We start from the raw sequence: 14488 nt of genomic DNA on the forward strand, positions 1-14488 counted from the left end.
TGGAGGACTCATTCTGGGAAGCGGGAACTAGGAGTGAAGAATGGAGGAAGTGAACCAATGGCTGTTCTGATAACATTATTGAAAATGGGTAAACATGCTTTACTGCGGCACTGTGGAAATTGAGCAAATGTGGACATTGAGCAACTGTACACTACTGCATATTGTGGAATTCAGCAAAATCTGTGTTACAACAGCACTGGTAATTGCTGCCCTCTCTTTGTGCCTCCCCTGCTAGTTTAGTTTCTTTCTCTGTTTTGCCCTTTCTGCCTGTCTTTCTGCCTTTTGTTTTGCCTTTTCTGCTAATTTTTCTGCCCCCTGTTTTACCCTCTACTGCTCTGTTTTACTTTTCCGGTCGTTTTCTGCTCTCTTTATTGCCCTTTTTTGCCCATCTTTCGGCCCTGTTTTGCCTTTTCCTGCTAATTTTTCTGCCCTCTGTTTTGCCTTTTCTGCTCGTTCTTCTGCCCTCTGTTTTGCCCTTTCTGCTCGTCTTTCTGCCCTTTGTTTGGTCTTTTCTGCACATTTTTCTGCCCTCTGTTTTGCCCTCTTCTGCTCTGTTTTGCCTTTTCTGCTCGTTTTCTGCCTCCTGTTTAGCCTTTTACTGCTCATTTCTCCCCTCTTCCTGCTGCTTCCTCAAGACCTTGCTTTACGACAGAGACCTCGCAACCCAGCGCCCAGATACCCCTAAGGGTGACAGTGCCACGCTCTACAAATGCTGCCTTTTGTTTTGCCTTTTCTGCTAATTTTTCTGTCCCCTGTTTTGCCCTCTTCTGCTCTGTTTTACTTTTCCGGTCGTTTTCTGCTCTCTGTATTGCCCTTTCTGCCCATCTTTCTGCCCTGTTTTGCCTTATCCTGCTAATTTTTCTGCCCTCTGTTTTTCCTTTTCTATTAGTTTTTCCGCCCACTGTTTTTCCTTTTCTGTTCGTTTTCTGTCCTCTGTTTTGCCCTTTCTGCACGTTTTCTGCCCTGCATTTTGCCCTCTTTTGCTCTGTTTTGCCTTTCTGCTCGTTTTCTGCCCTCTTTTGAGCCTTTTACTGCTCATTTCTACCCTCTTCCCGCAGTTTCCTCAAGACCTTACTTTTCGACGGAGACCTCACAACCCAGCGCACAGATACCCCTAAGGGTGACACTGCCACGCTCTACAAATGCGGGTTGATGTTGATTGTAGAATAATAGAAGCTATGCTTTCCTATGGCATTGTGGACCCTTGGAAATATGTCTATTCCATTGTGGAGCCATGCCAATCACTGTGGCAACAGCAACGGTAGGAGCATTTCTAAAACACAGCAACTGGCCAGATATGTGCCCTACTGCGGCTTTGTGTAAACTCCATCGTTACTTTCCGGTAATCTTCATTACTCTGAGTTCTCGTCTTCCTTGTCACAATCCTTACAATGTGTGGGGGCTCTCATGCCGATGACAGAGTAAGGCTCGCCAAGTCCTCAGAAGCTAACAACTAAATGGTACTTTGCTGGCATCAGCTAGAGGCGCCCTGCCGAGACTAGGAATCAGATATGATGATCTTATCTCTTTTACAAATGGTTCTAAAGGTTGTGTCCACATTGGCAAGAATGCACTGTTTTGCTAATGTTATCTGTAATCTGCTGTACCATGAACAGGGGAACTCCCTTAAGGGCTCCAAGGCTACGCACTCCTTGTTTCTAGGCCAAGTTTTTATTATAGCAAGAGTGAATAATAACTTATTATCCACTCTTGCTAAAAAACAAAACAAATGCAAACCAGCAACAGATTGATACACCAGGTGACACTGTCTGATGGCCAGCACAGCCATCAGAGAGATTGTCCAGGGTTGGTGAAACCCCAAGTCTCAGCCTTGGGACCCTCGCACGCCACTATGCCTCCCCATCTGTGACCTAATATTTATTTATTATTATTTATTACGGAGTTTTATATAGCACAAACTTGACCCAAAGGTATCAGAGCGCTTTACATGAGCACCAGTTGCGTTACACAAAGACACATTCATTTTTGTTAGGCACGGGGAGATGAAGTGATTTGCCCAGAAGCACAGTATGTTGCACGTCCCTGCCGAGACTCGAACCCGGTTCTCCAGATTTTAGGTCAACCGCACTAGCCATTAGGCCACATCCTCTCCCTTGCTAAAGGGTCAGAGCTAAAGGTAGTTACAGTGGTTGCAGGAGTAAGCCCTAGAATGCCCATGGCTATACACCAATCAGGCTGTCACCCTCCCTTTCCCAACTCGTCATCACAGAGGTGAGTAATGGTGGGATGAAGGGGCAGAGACTGAGACATGGTAACTGCAACTGTGTAGATTTGAGACTTCAGTTTCATGCTAGAAGCAGAAAGGATCAACAGTCCACACAGGACCTGCGCAGGCAACAAGGTAAGTAAATAAGCTTTTAAGTGTGTGGCCGAGAGTGTGTGTATGTGAGAGAGAGCATGTGTATGTCTGAGCAGGTTTGTGTGTCTATGTGTGAGTGAAAGTGAGAGAGAATAAGCAAAAGAATGAGTGAGAATGAATGAGAGTGAGAAAGAGGGAATGACAGTGGAGCTGAGTGTTTCTGTGTGTGAGACTGAGTGAGTCAGAGAAGGAGTGAGACAGAGAGAGTCAGAATGAAAATCAGTGAGAATGATTGAGTCAGACTGAGTGGGCCAGTGTAAGTCAGTAGGACTGAGTGGAAATGAGTGGAAATTAGTGAGACTATGTGAGTCAGGGAGACTGAATGGGTCATAGTGGGTCAGAATGGGAATGGTTGATACTTTGTAAGGCAGTGAGACTGAGAGGGTCAAGTGGGAATGTGTGGGTCTGAGTCAGACTGAGTGGAGCTGCGTAAGTTAGTGGGACTGAGAGGCCACAGTAGGAATGAGTGAAACTGAGTTATCCAATGAGTGGATCACAGTGGGACTGAAGGGTTCAGAGTAGGAAAGATTAAGACTGCTTAAGTCAGTGAGACTGAGTGGGTCACAGTGGGACTGAGTGAGAATGCGTAAGTCAGTGACACTAAGTTGATCAGAGTGAGGCAAAGTGGGATTGAGTGAGACTACTCAAGTCAGTGAGTCTGAGTGGGTTTCAGGGGTCAGAGTTGGGACGCGTGAGACTGTGAAAGACAGTGAGACTGGGTCGGTTAGTGGGGAACTCAATGGGTCAGAGTGGGACTAAGCAAGGCTGCGTAAGTTATTTGGGCTGGGGTGTCAGAGTGGGATTGAGTGGTTCAGAGTGGGAATGATTGAAACTGAGTGGGTCAAAGTAAGAACTAAGACTGAGTAAGTCAGCGAAATTGTCTGGTTACGGTGGGACTGAGAGGGTCAGAGTGGGAATGAGTGAGACTGCGTAAGTCAGTGAGACTGAGTGTGTCGCAGTGGGACTTCGTTGGAATGAGTGAGACTGCGGTAATCCATGAGACTGAGTTGGTCAGAGTAGGCCAGAGTGAGAACGGGGGAGACTGCGTAAGTAAATGACACTCAGTGGTTCCTGGGGCCTGAGTGAATCAGAGTGAGAATGAGTGAGGCTGTGAAAGTGAGTGAGATAAAGTGAGTCAGAGTAAATAAAAGTGAGTGCAAGTGTGAACGAGAGTAAAAGAATGAGACTGGGAGGGAACGAGGGAGAGAGTAAGACTGAGTGCAAGCAAACCCTTCTCCAAATCCTCTGTGAGGAAGGCTGGCTCGTTTACGGGAATTTGCACCAAGGATTACGCCCCACTACTTTCACAGGTCACCAGCCGCCACTGACCATGAAGGCATTGTTACACATTTAATACATGTGCACTTGTTTTTCTTATCTGGGAACCAAGGTTTTTTTTGTAAATTTCCATTGCTGACAATCCTGAGGTAGGGAATATCTATCTGGGTTTATAGTTTTTGTGTAAGACATAACTGGAGCTGCTGAGCTTGAGATGTTGTTCAGCTGAATAAAACTGCTCTCAAGAAATTATCCCTCTGCTGGGATTCATTTCTGAATTGTGCTTTGACCATAGCACTCAATACAAGAGAACCAGATATCAGCCTTCCCCAACCTGCAGCTGATAATGTGTTCTGAAGGTGCGCAGAGAGGACCACGTGGCTGCACCGCAGAAATCCTCAACAGAAGCCCTCTCAAATGCTGCCTACAATGTGGAAACTGCTCTTGTCGGATTACTCTGGACTGCTGTTATCAAGGAGATATTATTCAGTGCATAATCAATAGTCATTAGCTAATAGATGATAAGGTTGGGTGTTTCCCTTGACCTGTAAGGAAAAAAGTAATAAACAGCAAGTTAACCTTATTTAAACTAGGCAGCCCTGGCAAACTAGTTAGAGAGGGCTCTGCGGGCATTAAATGCATGAAATGTCCCCTCTGCTATAAACATGAGTGGGGGAAAGAATACTGGAAGGGCTGGCTCCTTGACCCATGAAAAACTGAAGGCACTTTTGGAAGAAATGATGGGGATGGGCAGAAGAACCACTTTGTCAGGGGGAAATGGTTCATTACACAACAAAGCAGTAGTTTCATAAACCTGACATCCTGAACATATAGCCACTAGAAAGAGAACTTTGTCAGAAAGAAACTAAGCCTGCCAAGAGCAGAAGTTCAAAAAGTGTTCTAACAAGTCCTGTAACACCAAAGGGGGCTCCCATGCTGAAACTGGAGCATGAATACCATAACTTATCGACAAGAAACTCGTCAAAAGATGGGAAGCTAAGTTTTTGATGGGCTCAACCGTTTTCCCTTGATAGACTCCAATAGCAACCCACTGATTTTGTTAAAGTCCATATAGCCAGACCAAGAAAAAACCCAACTTTAAGAAAATCAAAGATCTTCAAGCGATCACAAAGGGTAACTTGCAAACCTCTAGAAATACACCAAGCTAGAAAATTCTTCCAATATCTGGAGTGCACATCTATGTCTCAGGACACCAAGACTGCTGTATATGAAAAGGCACTTCTGTAGAACACTCTATGTTTCTTGAGTTCCCGTCTCAAATTCCAGACTTCAAACCGTAGTCACCTTATGGGCAATTTCGGAAGCATTAGTACCCTCAACGGAGATGGAGCCACTGGAATTATCCACCTAGGCTTGATTAACAATTGGAACAGAAGTGGGATCCAGGGGGCATGGGCTAAAGAGGAACTACCAGAAGAACATGGACAACATCCTCTTGGATGATCCTAAACATCTTGGAATCAGAGAGAAGAGGTACAGAAGACCCTTCAACCATGGGATGGATAGTGTACCTAATGGAAATAGAGAACAGTTGTTCAGGAGGAGAGAATTTTCTTCTTATACAAAAAGACTGAGGCAATGTTAGCCAACACCTTCGAGATATCTCCTGAAACAGAACTGGGCAAAAACTCAGACATACCTAAAATAGAAATACCCAGCTCGGGCAGTATGCAAGAGATGAGGTATACTCTGCCCTCAAAGAGAGACTCTACCTCAAACAGATCTTCTGAGTGAGGGTTGATAGATCCTGCACTTGTGAATCCCATGCAGATTCACATAAACTCTAGTTACCTAGTGGTCCAGTCTTATGTGGACAGCTGAATTTCTGATTAAGTGAGAAAAATGCCTTAGGTCTTGATTCCAGTTGGATGTCCTCTGACTGTCTAAATTGATCATAGGCCCCAAACCAAACCCCTTGCAGAGATATCCCAAGTATGTATTATGCCCACCAGTGGCGCTCTTCCGGAAGAAGAGGTAAGGAAAACAGCAAAGCCTAAAACAGGAAATGACTGCCCAGAGCAAAAGAAACAGAGGTACTTTCTTGAATCCACAGAGACTAGAAATGAAGGTAAGCATCTCTGAGATGTAGTAATAACCGAAGGACTTTGGGTGTTATCAGAAAAAGAATATAAAATGGAGGCACCATTTTGAAACGAATGTGAAGGATGCAGAGATTAACCCTCATTGAGTCCAGGCAGGACGAAACACTCCAGACTGCTTCTGCACCAGGAACAGAAAGGAGCAACATCCTTGTCCTTCATTCTGTGAAGCCTCTTGTTATTTATATATATACATACATATATATATATATACATACATATATATATATATATATATATATATATATATATATATATATATATATATACATACATATATATATATATATATACATATATATATATATACATATATATATATATATATACATATATATATATATACATATATACATATATATATATATATATATACATATATATATATATATATATATATATATATATATATATATACATATATATATATATATACATATATATATATATACATACATATATATATACATATATATATATATACATATATATATATATACATATATATATATATATATATATATATATATATATATATATATATATATATATATATATATAAAATAAAAGATCCTGTATTGCTTACCTGAGAGCTTGACAAGGCGTTTAAGAATAGAAGTTGAATTGACAAAATATTGACGAAGTGTTCCGATTGGAATTCTATAGCCTTCCAGAATTGCTCAAAGTGCCCAATAGTCCATTATTTAATCCTGCCAGACAAGAAGGAAAATTTGCAACCATCCTAACAATAGTCTCTTATATAGCGAACTCCAAGCAGACTCATGCTTTTGATGCGAGAGGATCAGAGATGGTTGAAGACCTGGAAGTTTGAGAGAGGGGGACCCCCGAGCATTACCATTTCCTTTAAAGGGCTGAACAACTCCTTTGGATGGTAATGGAGGACCAAAATCCCTCTTGAAACCACCAAGGCCTCTAACAGATGATCTCAACAGGGCCATTAGTGTCTTCTGTTGATATCTTGATCAACTTCGGTAAATACAAGCCAAACAATTTGGAACCACTAATAGACAATCACATTAAAATATCTTTTTGAAAATTGCCTGCTTCCTACATCCTCATCTATATGAAATGGGTGGCCCATGAGCCTCTAGATGCTCCTGTGCATAAAGAATCAAATTACACGCTTTACAAGACCTTGCTTACTGTTATATTTTCGACAAAGTATTTGGATGGTCATTGCCCTACTGCATCTTTTCTACTAATGATTGAATATTCCTTAGAAGTAACTTACTACATATGTTGAATAAACATTGCCTCTGATTGAAAAGTTAGGGGGTGGCGCTAATAGGGACTACAGGTCCCAGGATTCTCTTTTTGCTCCCAGGAGGGAGCTGCCAGCCCGGAAGGAGGGTCCCAGCCATCACAATAAGCTAAAAGAGGAACATCAGCCTTGCTGTGTGGGATGCACACAGAATGTGTCTGGGCTAAAGTGGGTCGCGTCATCGATCGGAGGAGGTTGAGTTGACCATCCTTCTTTTCTTGGTGTCCCAGAAGTCCGGTTCCAACACAAAAAGGTATTGATGTCTCTTGGTGGTTCAAGTGAAGGTAAAACTAATGGGCTGGGTTATTTATGTATTAAAGGACACCTCTGACAGACTATGGACCCACTGTTGTATCATTCAAAAGAGTATGCTGGGCTTATTGCTATCTTAGTATCTCAGTAATCGAACTGGCACTCTGGAAGTCTGTTTCACCCCAGTCTTCTTAAACCTTTGCTTTGTGTATCGTTTTCAGTTTAACATCTCTAAATCCCTCACCTATCATATTGACTATTGATTTCCTCATCTTCCATTACAGGTAAAGGAGAGCCAAGGATGCCCCACATGGAAGGAGAAATATTTTTTATAAATCCCCAGGGTCCTACAGCCAACAATTCACCTTTAAAGAAGATCGATACTTTAAAGGGGGAGGTAGAATTATCTATCAACGTTGAGTCACAGGGGTAAAGTAAACCGGCCCTAAGATAACCAAGTTCTGCCGATAAACTGACATCAAGTACAGGCATACACCTATCCAGCCGTAATAAAGAATCTGGGTCTTCAGAAGCTGTAGTAGCAGGTACTATCTTAACGGATTTACGAGAAGCAGAATCCTCTCTAATGACCAGCAACAGATTTGAACCCTTATCGGCACTTGATTCTGTGGATGTCAACAAAGCCTGTTCTTTGCATCCGACAGGGCACACTACTAGCAAACAAAGCTGCGCACTACTAGCAAACAAAGCTCATGTTCTGCTAAGAACCTCCCACCATTCTTGGCTGGATGAAAGGGGAGGTGGGGCATTTAAATACCAAAGCCTCAAGACTAACGGAATTAATTGAGGTCCTGTTATCGCAGAGATTGACCCCCAGTGCCATTGTTCCTGCTGGTTTAAAGTAAGTCTGATACACCATGGAATCTACTCAGCCAATTTTAAACTCCAAAGTTTCAAATAAGCTAAACATCAGGCAGGGATCTTGAGCCCCATTATAATTCTATTGCAGACCATCTTTCCACCTCATACGGGTACAAGGAGTCACAATCTCCTTTGAACACCCATCAGAAAGGAGACCATTGGCATCTACGGCCTCCTCATAATTTCCAACCTATATTCTGTCCCACACATTTAGGCAGAAATACTCTTGAGGTGGGCTCTGGCCTAGAAAAAAAGGTCTCTAGACGTGCCTCCTTACCCATTCGAATAAACCACAAACCTCTACTTCCACATAACAAAGCAGGCAAAGTTTATAGAATAAACGACCCCAAGTATAATGGAAGGTGGAGAGAAGATGATGAATCTTTAAAAAAATTAATTATACATTGGATCAGACACCATGGACAATGTTGTTTCCTCACTCGCCTAATGTACTTTCAGTCCAGTGCTTCTCAATGAGGTTAGGGTCATTGGGTTACATTGAATTGATTGAAAAATCAGGATTAGCTGATGGACTGGTATCTGTAGACTCAAGGAAACCTTCTAACATTGAATCTAAGCACGGTTTAAACATAATGTTTCTCAAGCCCCCTGTTATTGCATCCCTAATCGAACTACTTCACAATCTCCTGAGAACAATCTTGAGAAGATTATTTGGCCTCTAAAAGGCTCTATTCTTAGCAAAGTTGACTGACCATTTACTAAGAGTCTTCCCCCTGACAACCAATGCACTGCTGAGAGTGTCTCTGTAAATAATCATACGCAAAACACTCCATTTCAAGTCGCTTCGCCTGCTGGTTCAGTTATCTTTAACGAAAAATCGATTCGTACCAGTAGATCTTCCATAAAAGACTGATGATCATGTAACTAAACTCCATCTCTTATCTTGGAACGTTGCTGGCCTACGTTCAAGAATAATCGATCCTGGGTGGAATGTGTTCAAGGATTCATATTACCTTTGCCTATTACAAGAAACATGGGCAACGACTCAAAAACACAGATTAGCGCTATGTAACAATCGATATAAGAGCAATCCCCTTAATTGCTGGTAGACACTCTGGAGGCCTAACTATATGGCTCAGTATTTTACCCGAAGGCTTAATTAGAAGACTGAATATTTCTTCACCTGATATTTTAGACTTTAGTATTAAGACACCGAAGTGGCCCATGCTTTACATTCTTAATGTTTATATCCATTCGCTTCCCCCAAAACACTACTTTTGAACCCCTGTCCTGCATGACCAACCTAATACAGTGGGAGGATGAGAGCCTAGGATCTTAAGCTTGATGGGTAAGCCAATTAGGGTAGCCCCTTTGGTCACCGTCACCCTCCGGTTGACTTCTTTAGCCTTGTCCCACTCTTTAAGGGCATTCAATGGTAGAACACCCTCTGATCTGGCTAGATACCATACTTTCAAAAGAGGGGCTTCCAAACCGGAATTGACTATTTCATTATGGAGAGCAGTCTTTGGGGGAACCTAGTAGATTTTAAGATCATTTCTTGGCAGAATAGCAATTATAAGGCATTAGACCCAATACTGAAAGATTATTTTTTTTTATCTGGTGGATCCCACATACAGAGCGCCCCAGATCCCCTTATTTCAAACAACAAGAGTCGAGTCAAATGGCAGTCCGTACAGAGCAATCCTACCGCCGTGGCTAATTTATGATTCTTTTCCCACTATTTAAGAGCCCTATGGCACTTATGCCCAGATTGCAAATACCAATTAAAGAACTGCATATTAGAATGATTTCCTCCCTGAAAGGTCTTTAATACAAAAACCCCAACCTCTAAAAGTTAAGTCAAATCCACCCCGTGGTATTCTGGCGAGTGTCGTACGGCCAATAATTTGTTTTTCATTTAAGGAATGTGCATTAAATGTTATGCATTCACCTGTAGGTGAAAGGTCAATATGATAGCTGCAAAATATTTTGTTCTTTTCAGATTCAGACCTATCAATCACCCCCCCCCACCCCATTCTTCCCAGGACCACAGTTCCCATACTTTCTTTTATGCACTTCACCCGCTATTCCCAAGTGAGTAAACTCCTTGCGCTTGAAGGGTAGCGGGGCACTGAGATATGATGCAGGGATAAACGAGACAAGCCTTGAGGCCCCCATGATCTCCTGGCTGGAAAGTTAGCAGGGAGTTGTGGTCTCTGTTAAATGGTCCTACCCCAAGCTAATCACCCTCTGTGGCAGCACAGACCCAAAGCCGGTGCAGTGCTCAATGTCCCTCGAAATGTGTCTTAAAACCAAATCTAGCCAATTTTACAACTACAGTGTGTCTTAAAATTAATTAGGCTTTTTTGTCACAGTCCTAGTCTCACTTTAAATATAGAGGAATTATATTAAGTATAAGAAAACATTAACCAAAGCGAAAGTCTGGGTTCTGTTTGTGATGCAATTGCTATGCCGGAATATCTGAAATTTGGCAGACTTAACTTCAAAATCGAGATACCTATCACAGAAAGGAATTGAATTATCCATCTAAAATCATCTATCACAGATCCTTCTGTGTGTGTCTTGGGTTACATTGGTAGCCATGTTTAATTATGTAAAATTGATCGATTAGGCTATTACGTCTCAGAAGCCCTGCACCGCTAGGCCAGATTGGTGATCTAATGACGATACCGTGAGGTATCCGAAAAAGTAGAGGTCTTGTTTTGTGACTAAATTGCAATATGCATTGATCCAGTATGAGACGTAAATTTGCTGCATAACAAGTATGAAAAGAGTCGCGGTGGATAATGATTACAATATGCTACTCAAAATACTGTCAGTTGTTATGCGAGAATATCCCAAATGCACAATACTGGGGTACTTGTCCCTCTGCCAGAAGAACCATGTCTAGTATTGCAGTAACTCTCCATTGTTCATTTTTCAGTCTCCATTGGCCTTTGCCGCGGCACTTTAAGAATTAGGGATAAAAATGCATCCTTGTCAATGTGAATAATACCGAGGTTAACCGGCAACAGGGATTAAGCATACGGCACACAAATCCATAGACAATTTTCAGCAGGTTGTCTATTTTAAAGCTCATATTATCATCATTAGAAAAAAAACAAATTTTTACCAACTCCGGGCGGTAGCTGGGTAAACAAAACTTGCCTCAGTCAAAGAAGATCTGTTTCTAACAAACTGACAAGGAGACTATAAAAAAAGCTGCAAAAAGTATCTGCTATCATAATGAATGTGCCGGAGAAGTTGAACAGATCTTAAGGAGTTCTCCCAATTGTGGCCCTTGAATAGACACCCAAACCACACACAGTAAAGGGGACCCATGGGCAATTTAATGACCAGCTCTGAGTACATGCCCACCTAACATTAATCACAAAAGGGTACCAGAATTTGCCCTTGAATAGACACGTCATTCGAAGAGGCACTACAAGATTCTGGTGTTGGCACTTAGTATCTTGGTTCTAAGTATGAGCTACGACATCTTATTAAAGCCTAAATATGGAGACACATTTTAGGTCTGAGATAAAAGAAGGATTACATTTGAGATAAGTAGGTTGGAACTTGCTTTAAAATCCTGAGGACTGGTTGTGAGTATTTCTATTTTTTTTCACAACAAGTTTTTATTGTCAACAGCCACAACAGGCCTGGCAATGCCAGGTTCCCAAATGATACAATATTTATATATTCGCGAGTAAGATGTTGACTTTTTGGTGACGATTAAACAATAGAGAAGCAACAGCAATATAACATAATGCTCCAACATAGACTGTAGTGTCATATTACCGATACATAACATAGCACATGTCAGCCCTAGCCACTTTGATCGAATTTGTATTTATAACCATGTTCTTCACACGTCACTTCCATCTTATCAAATGCTAATCTATGGAGACCGCTGAAATAGGTTCCAGGCACAGCCCACAATATTCTGCCCCCCTCTTCCAAATCTTGGGGTGCTTCTAGGGGCATCCTCAGAGTTTTTCTATTTTTGTTGCCAATTTAATGAACATGTGCAGTCCAGGGCTCTTCTACAGAACCTCTTTAGAAGTATCACTATCAAATTTTAAACAGGTATTAGTTAATATGAATGAGTAAATTGAGGTATGGTTTTCTGAGGTATTCCCCTATAAGATTTTCATGAGCCCTGGAATAAATAAATATGAATTGGAGAATTTTTAATTGGGTTGAACATATTCTCAAGCTATGTTTAGGAAGTTTTGCAGAGAAATGTTTTTTGTATGCTTAATTCTGTATCAGCAAAGATGTACAATATTATTAAATTCATCCCGAACATGCAGATGCCAGAAGAAATACATGCACTTCCTCTTCAGAGAGGAAACCATACTTGGCATTGCTGGTTCTCTTACCATGAGTGACAGAATCTGGCACTTGTGCCAGATAGAGATGACCAACCATTCTGAATTAACACTGTGCCTTTGCTACAATAAATGGATTAATGTTGATATTGAATGTTCAGGTGTGTAAAACTAAAATTATTATTTTTCAGTGGTTTATTACATATGTAAGCAATATAGAATGCATTTGAGTTTATGAGGTATTAATTGTTTAAATCAGAAGTGCAGTAACTTGTAATTATTTAATGTTTACAATAAATCAAATAAACATTAAAAATGTGAGGTGCCTTTATAAGTCTCCTAATTTGATCCAAAGGCAATGTTTCTCAATTGTGCATTATGAGACAATTTGTTGGAAAGAGAATGGAGGGGTTTAATGCAGTTTATACACGTGGAACATCCACATTCAAGGACTTTGTTCAAATCAATGAGACGAAAATGCTTCCGAAGCTGATGGGAAATGTGCCACAAGAAAGAGAAATTTACATTCAGCTCTCAGTAGACGCGACTGCTGAAAAGGATGCCTGTTTAGTCCTACAGCATAGGTCTAAAAGACTGCATAAATGCTTTACATACTGAAAAGAATAGGCCATGTATATACATTGTCCAATATTTCCTAACCCAAATTCTTGTAGAGTTTTAGATGTGCAGTGACAACTACTGTAAACAAACAGAACAGCAATTGAGACTCCTGCACCCCAGCTACTGGTCTATCATTCAATATGGAAATGCATGATTGACAGTTTCATCCAATAACATATTTGAACATTTCTTTATTGAGCATCTATAACAGAGATGTTGCATGGAGGGGACACCAAGCATTACATTCAGAATTAACATCTGAGGTTCCCACAACATATAGAGGTAAAAAGGTTGGCATGCGATTCATTACAGAACTACAATACGCAATACTCCAAATATTATATATTGTAGTCAAAAAAATGCCGAGCGTACTTCCTGACATCGGATGCATGTGTTGCAACAATCATTTAAAATTCTCCCACACTTACCGGTCGGTTTCTGGCCCACTCATCGATGAGATTTCTCCCGTCTAAACGAAGCCCATTCTGTTTTGCGTCAAGAGGGTATTCCGGGTCCGCAGTGCCGTTGGGAGTCATGTACTTCCTACCTCCTCCCAGAATTACCTAAAAACAGTATACAAAGTTTGTCATCCAGAACACGCTTGCACGAGGATTCATTGCGACTGATCAACAGTGCAGGCAGAGGGGTTTGTAGTTGCAGGCAACAAATATGTTGACTCAATGTAGATTGCCTGCTGTCCTTGTAGAAGGACTCCGCACGCGATAGCTCTCATGAAGGTTATTAATGGTTTCTTCTCACCAGTCTCTTCGAATTCAATGGTTGGTCTGAATTTGAAATGTTGTGTGTCATTTGGGGGTGTTTCTGACATGCTAGTGGAGAAGTGGGCATGCAGTGGAAGAGTTGGCTGGCTAAAGATGGTTGGCAGCGGCTCTGTGAGCTTTTGGAGTAATGGGCAGGAAGAAAGAAGTAGGACCCCCTTCGCTGAACACTAATTTTCTTCATCTTGGCAATGGTCTTGTATGGGGGAGTTTTCTTGAGCGGGACATGGGAACTTCCGGGGTCTATCTACAACTTACCATTTCTTGAAAGAGAAAGTAACCACTTTTTATTGGCTCTATCGTCTTGTTTACGAAGGAGGGCACCCTAGGCTAGTTCCGTGCTTTGATCTCAAAGATCAAAACAGTTGGCAATCAATGATTTATGTAATAGTTTATTTTTTTTCTGAATTGTGGGCTAAACCACCTCTGCTTCAACATCTCGTTGAGGCCCAATCTATCCTATCAAGTGCCTTTTCCACCTCAAGTGAGATGGCCGTTGCCAGTTTCCCGGTGTAGGTGCTGGGACGGACATGTCTGACAGGGCACAGGCCTGCCTCACTACCTAATGCCCATCAGCAATAACAGTGTTCTATTTCTCA

At 41.6% G+C, this 14488-nt stretch overlaps 1 protein-coding gene across 2 annotated transcripts in view; it reads right to left on the reverse strand.

Moving 5' to 3' along the window:
- Window positions 1-14488, reverse strand: part of LOC147684156 (intestinal-type alkaline phosphatase-like) — an 84509-nt gene that overhangs the window by 14332 nt on the left and 55689 nt on the right. For both annotated transcript variants that reach the window (XR_015300983.1, XM_086944549.1), the window contains exon 6: window positions 13539-13673. Coding sequence is in view for 1 of the 2 variants with exons in the window: in XM_086944549.1 (XP_086800675.1) it covers window positions 13539-13673 (135 nt within the window). In the remaining variant the exon portion in view is untranslated. The remainder of the gene's footprint in view (window positions 1-13538; window positions 13674-14488) is intronic.

This window comes from Lissotriton vulgaris, chromosome 11 (assembly GCF_964263255.1).
Source record: "Lissotriton vulgaris chromosome 11, aLisVul1.2, whole genome shotgun sequence".
In the NCBI taxonomy this organism is placed as follows: domain Eukaryota; kingdom Metazoa; phylum Chordata; class Amphibia; order Caudata; family Salamandridae; genus Lissotriton; species Lissotriton vulgaris.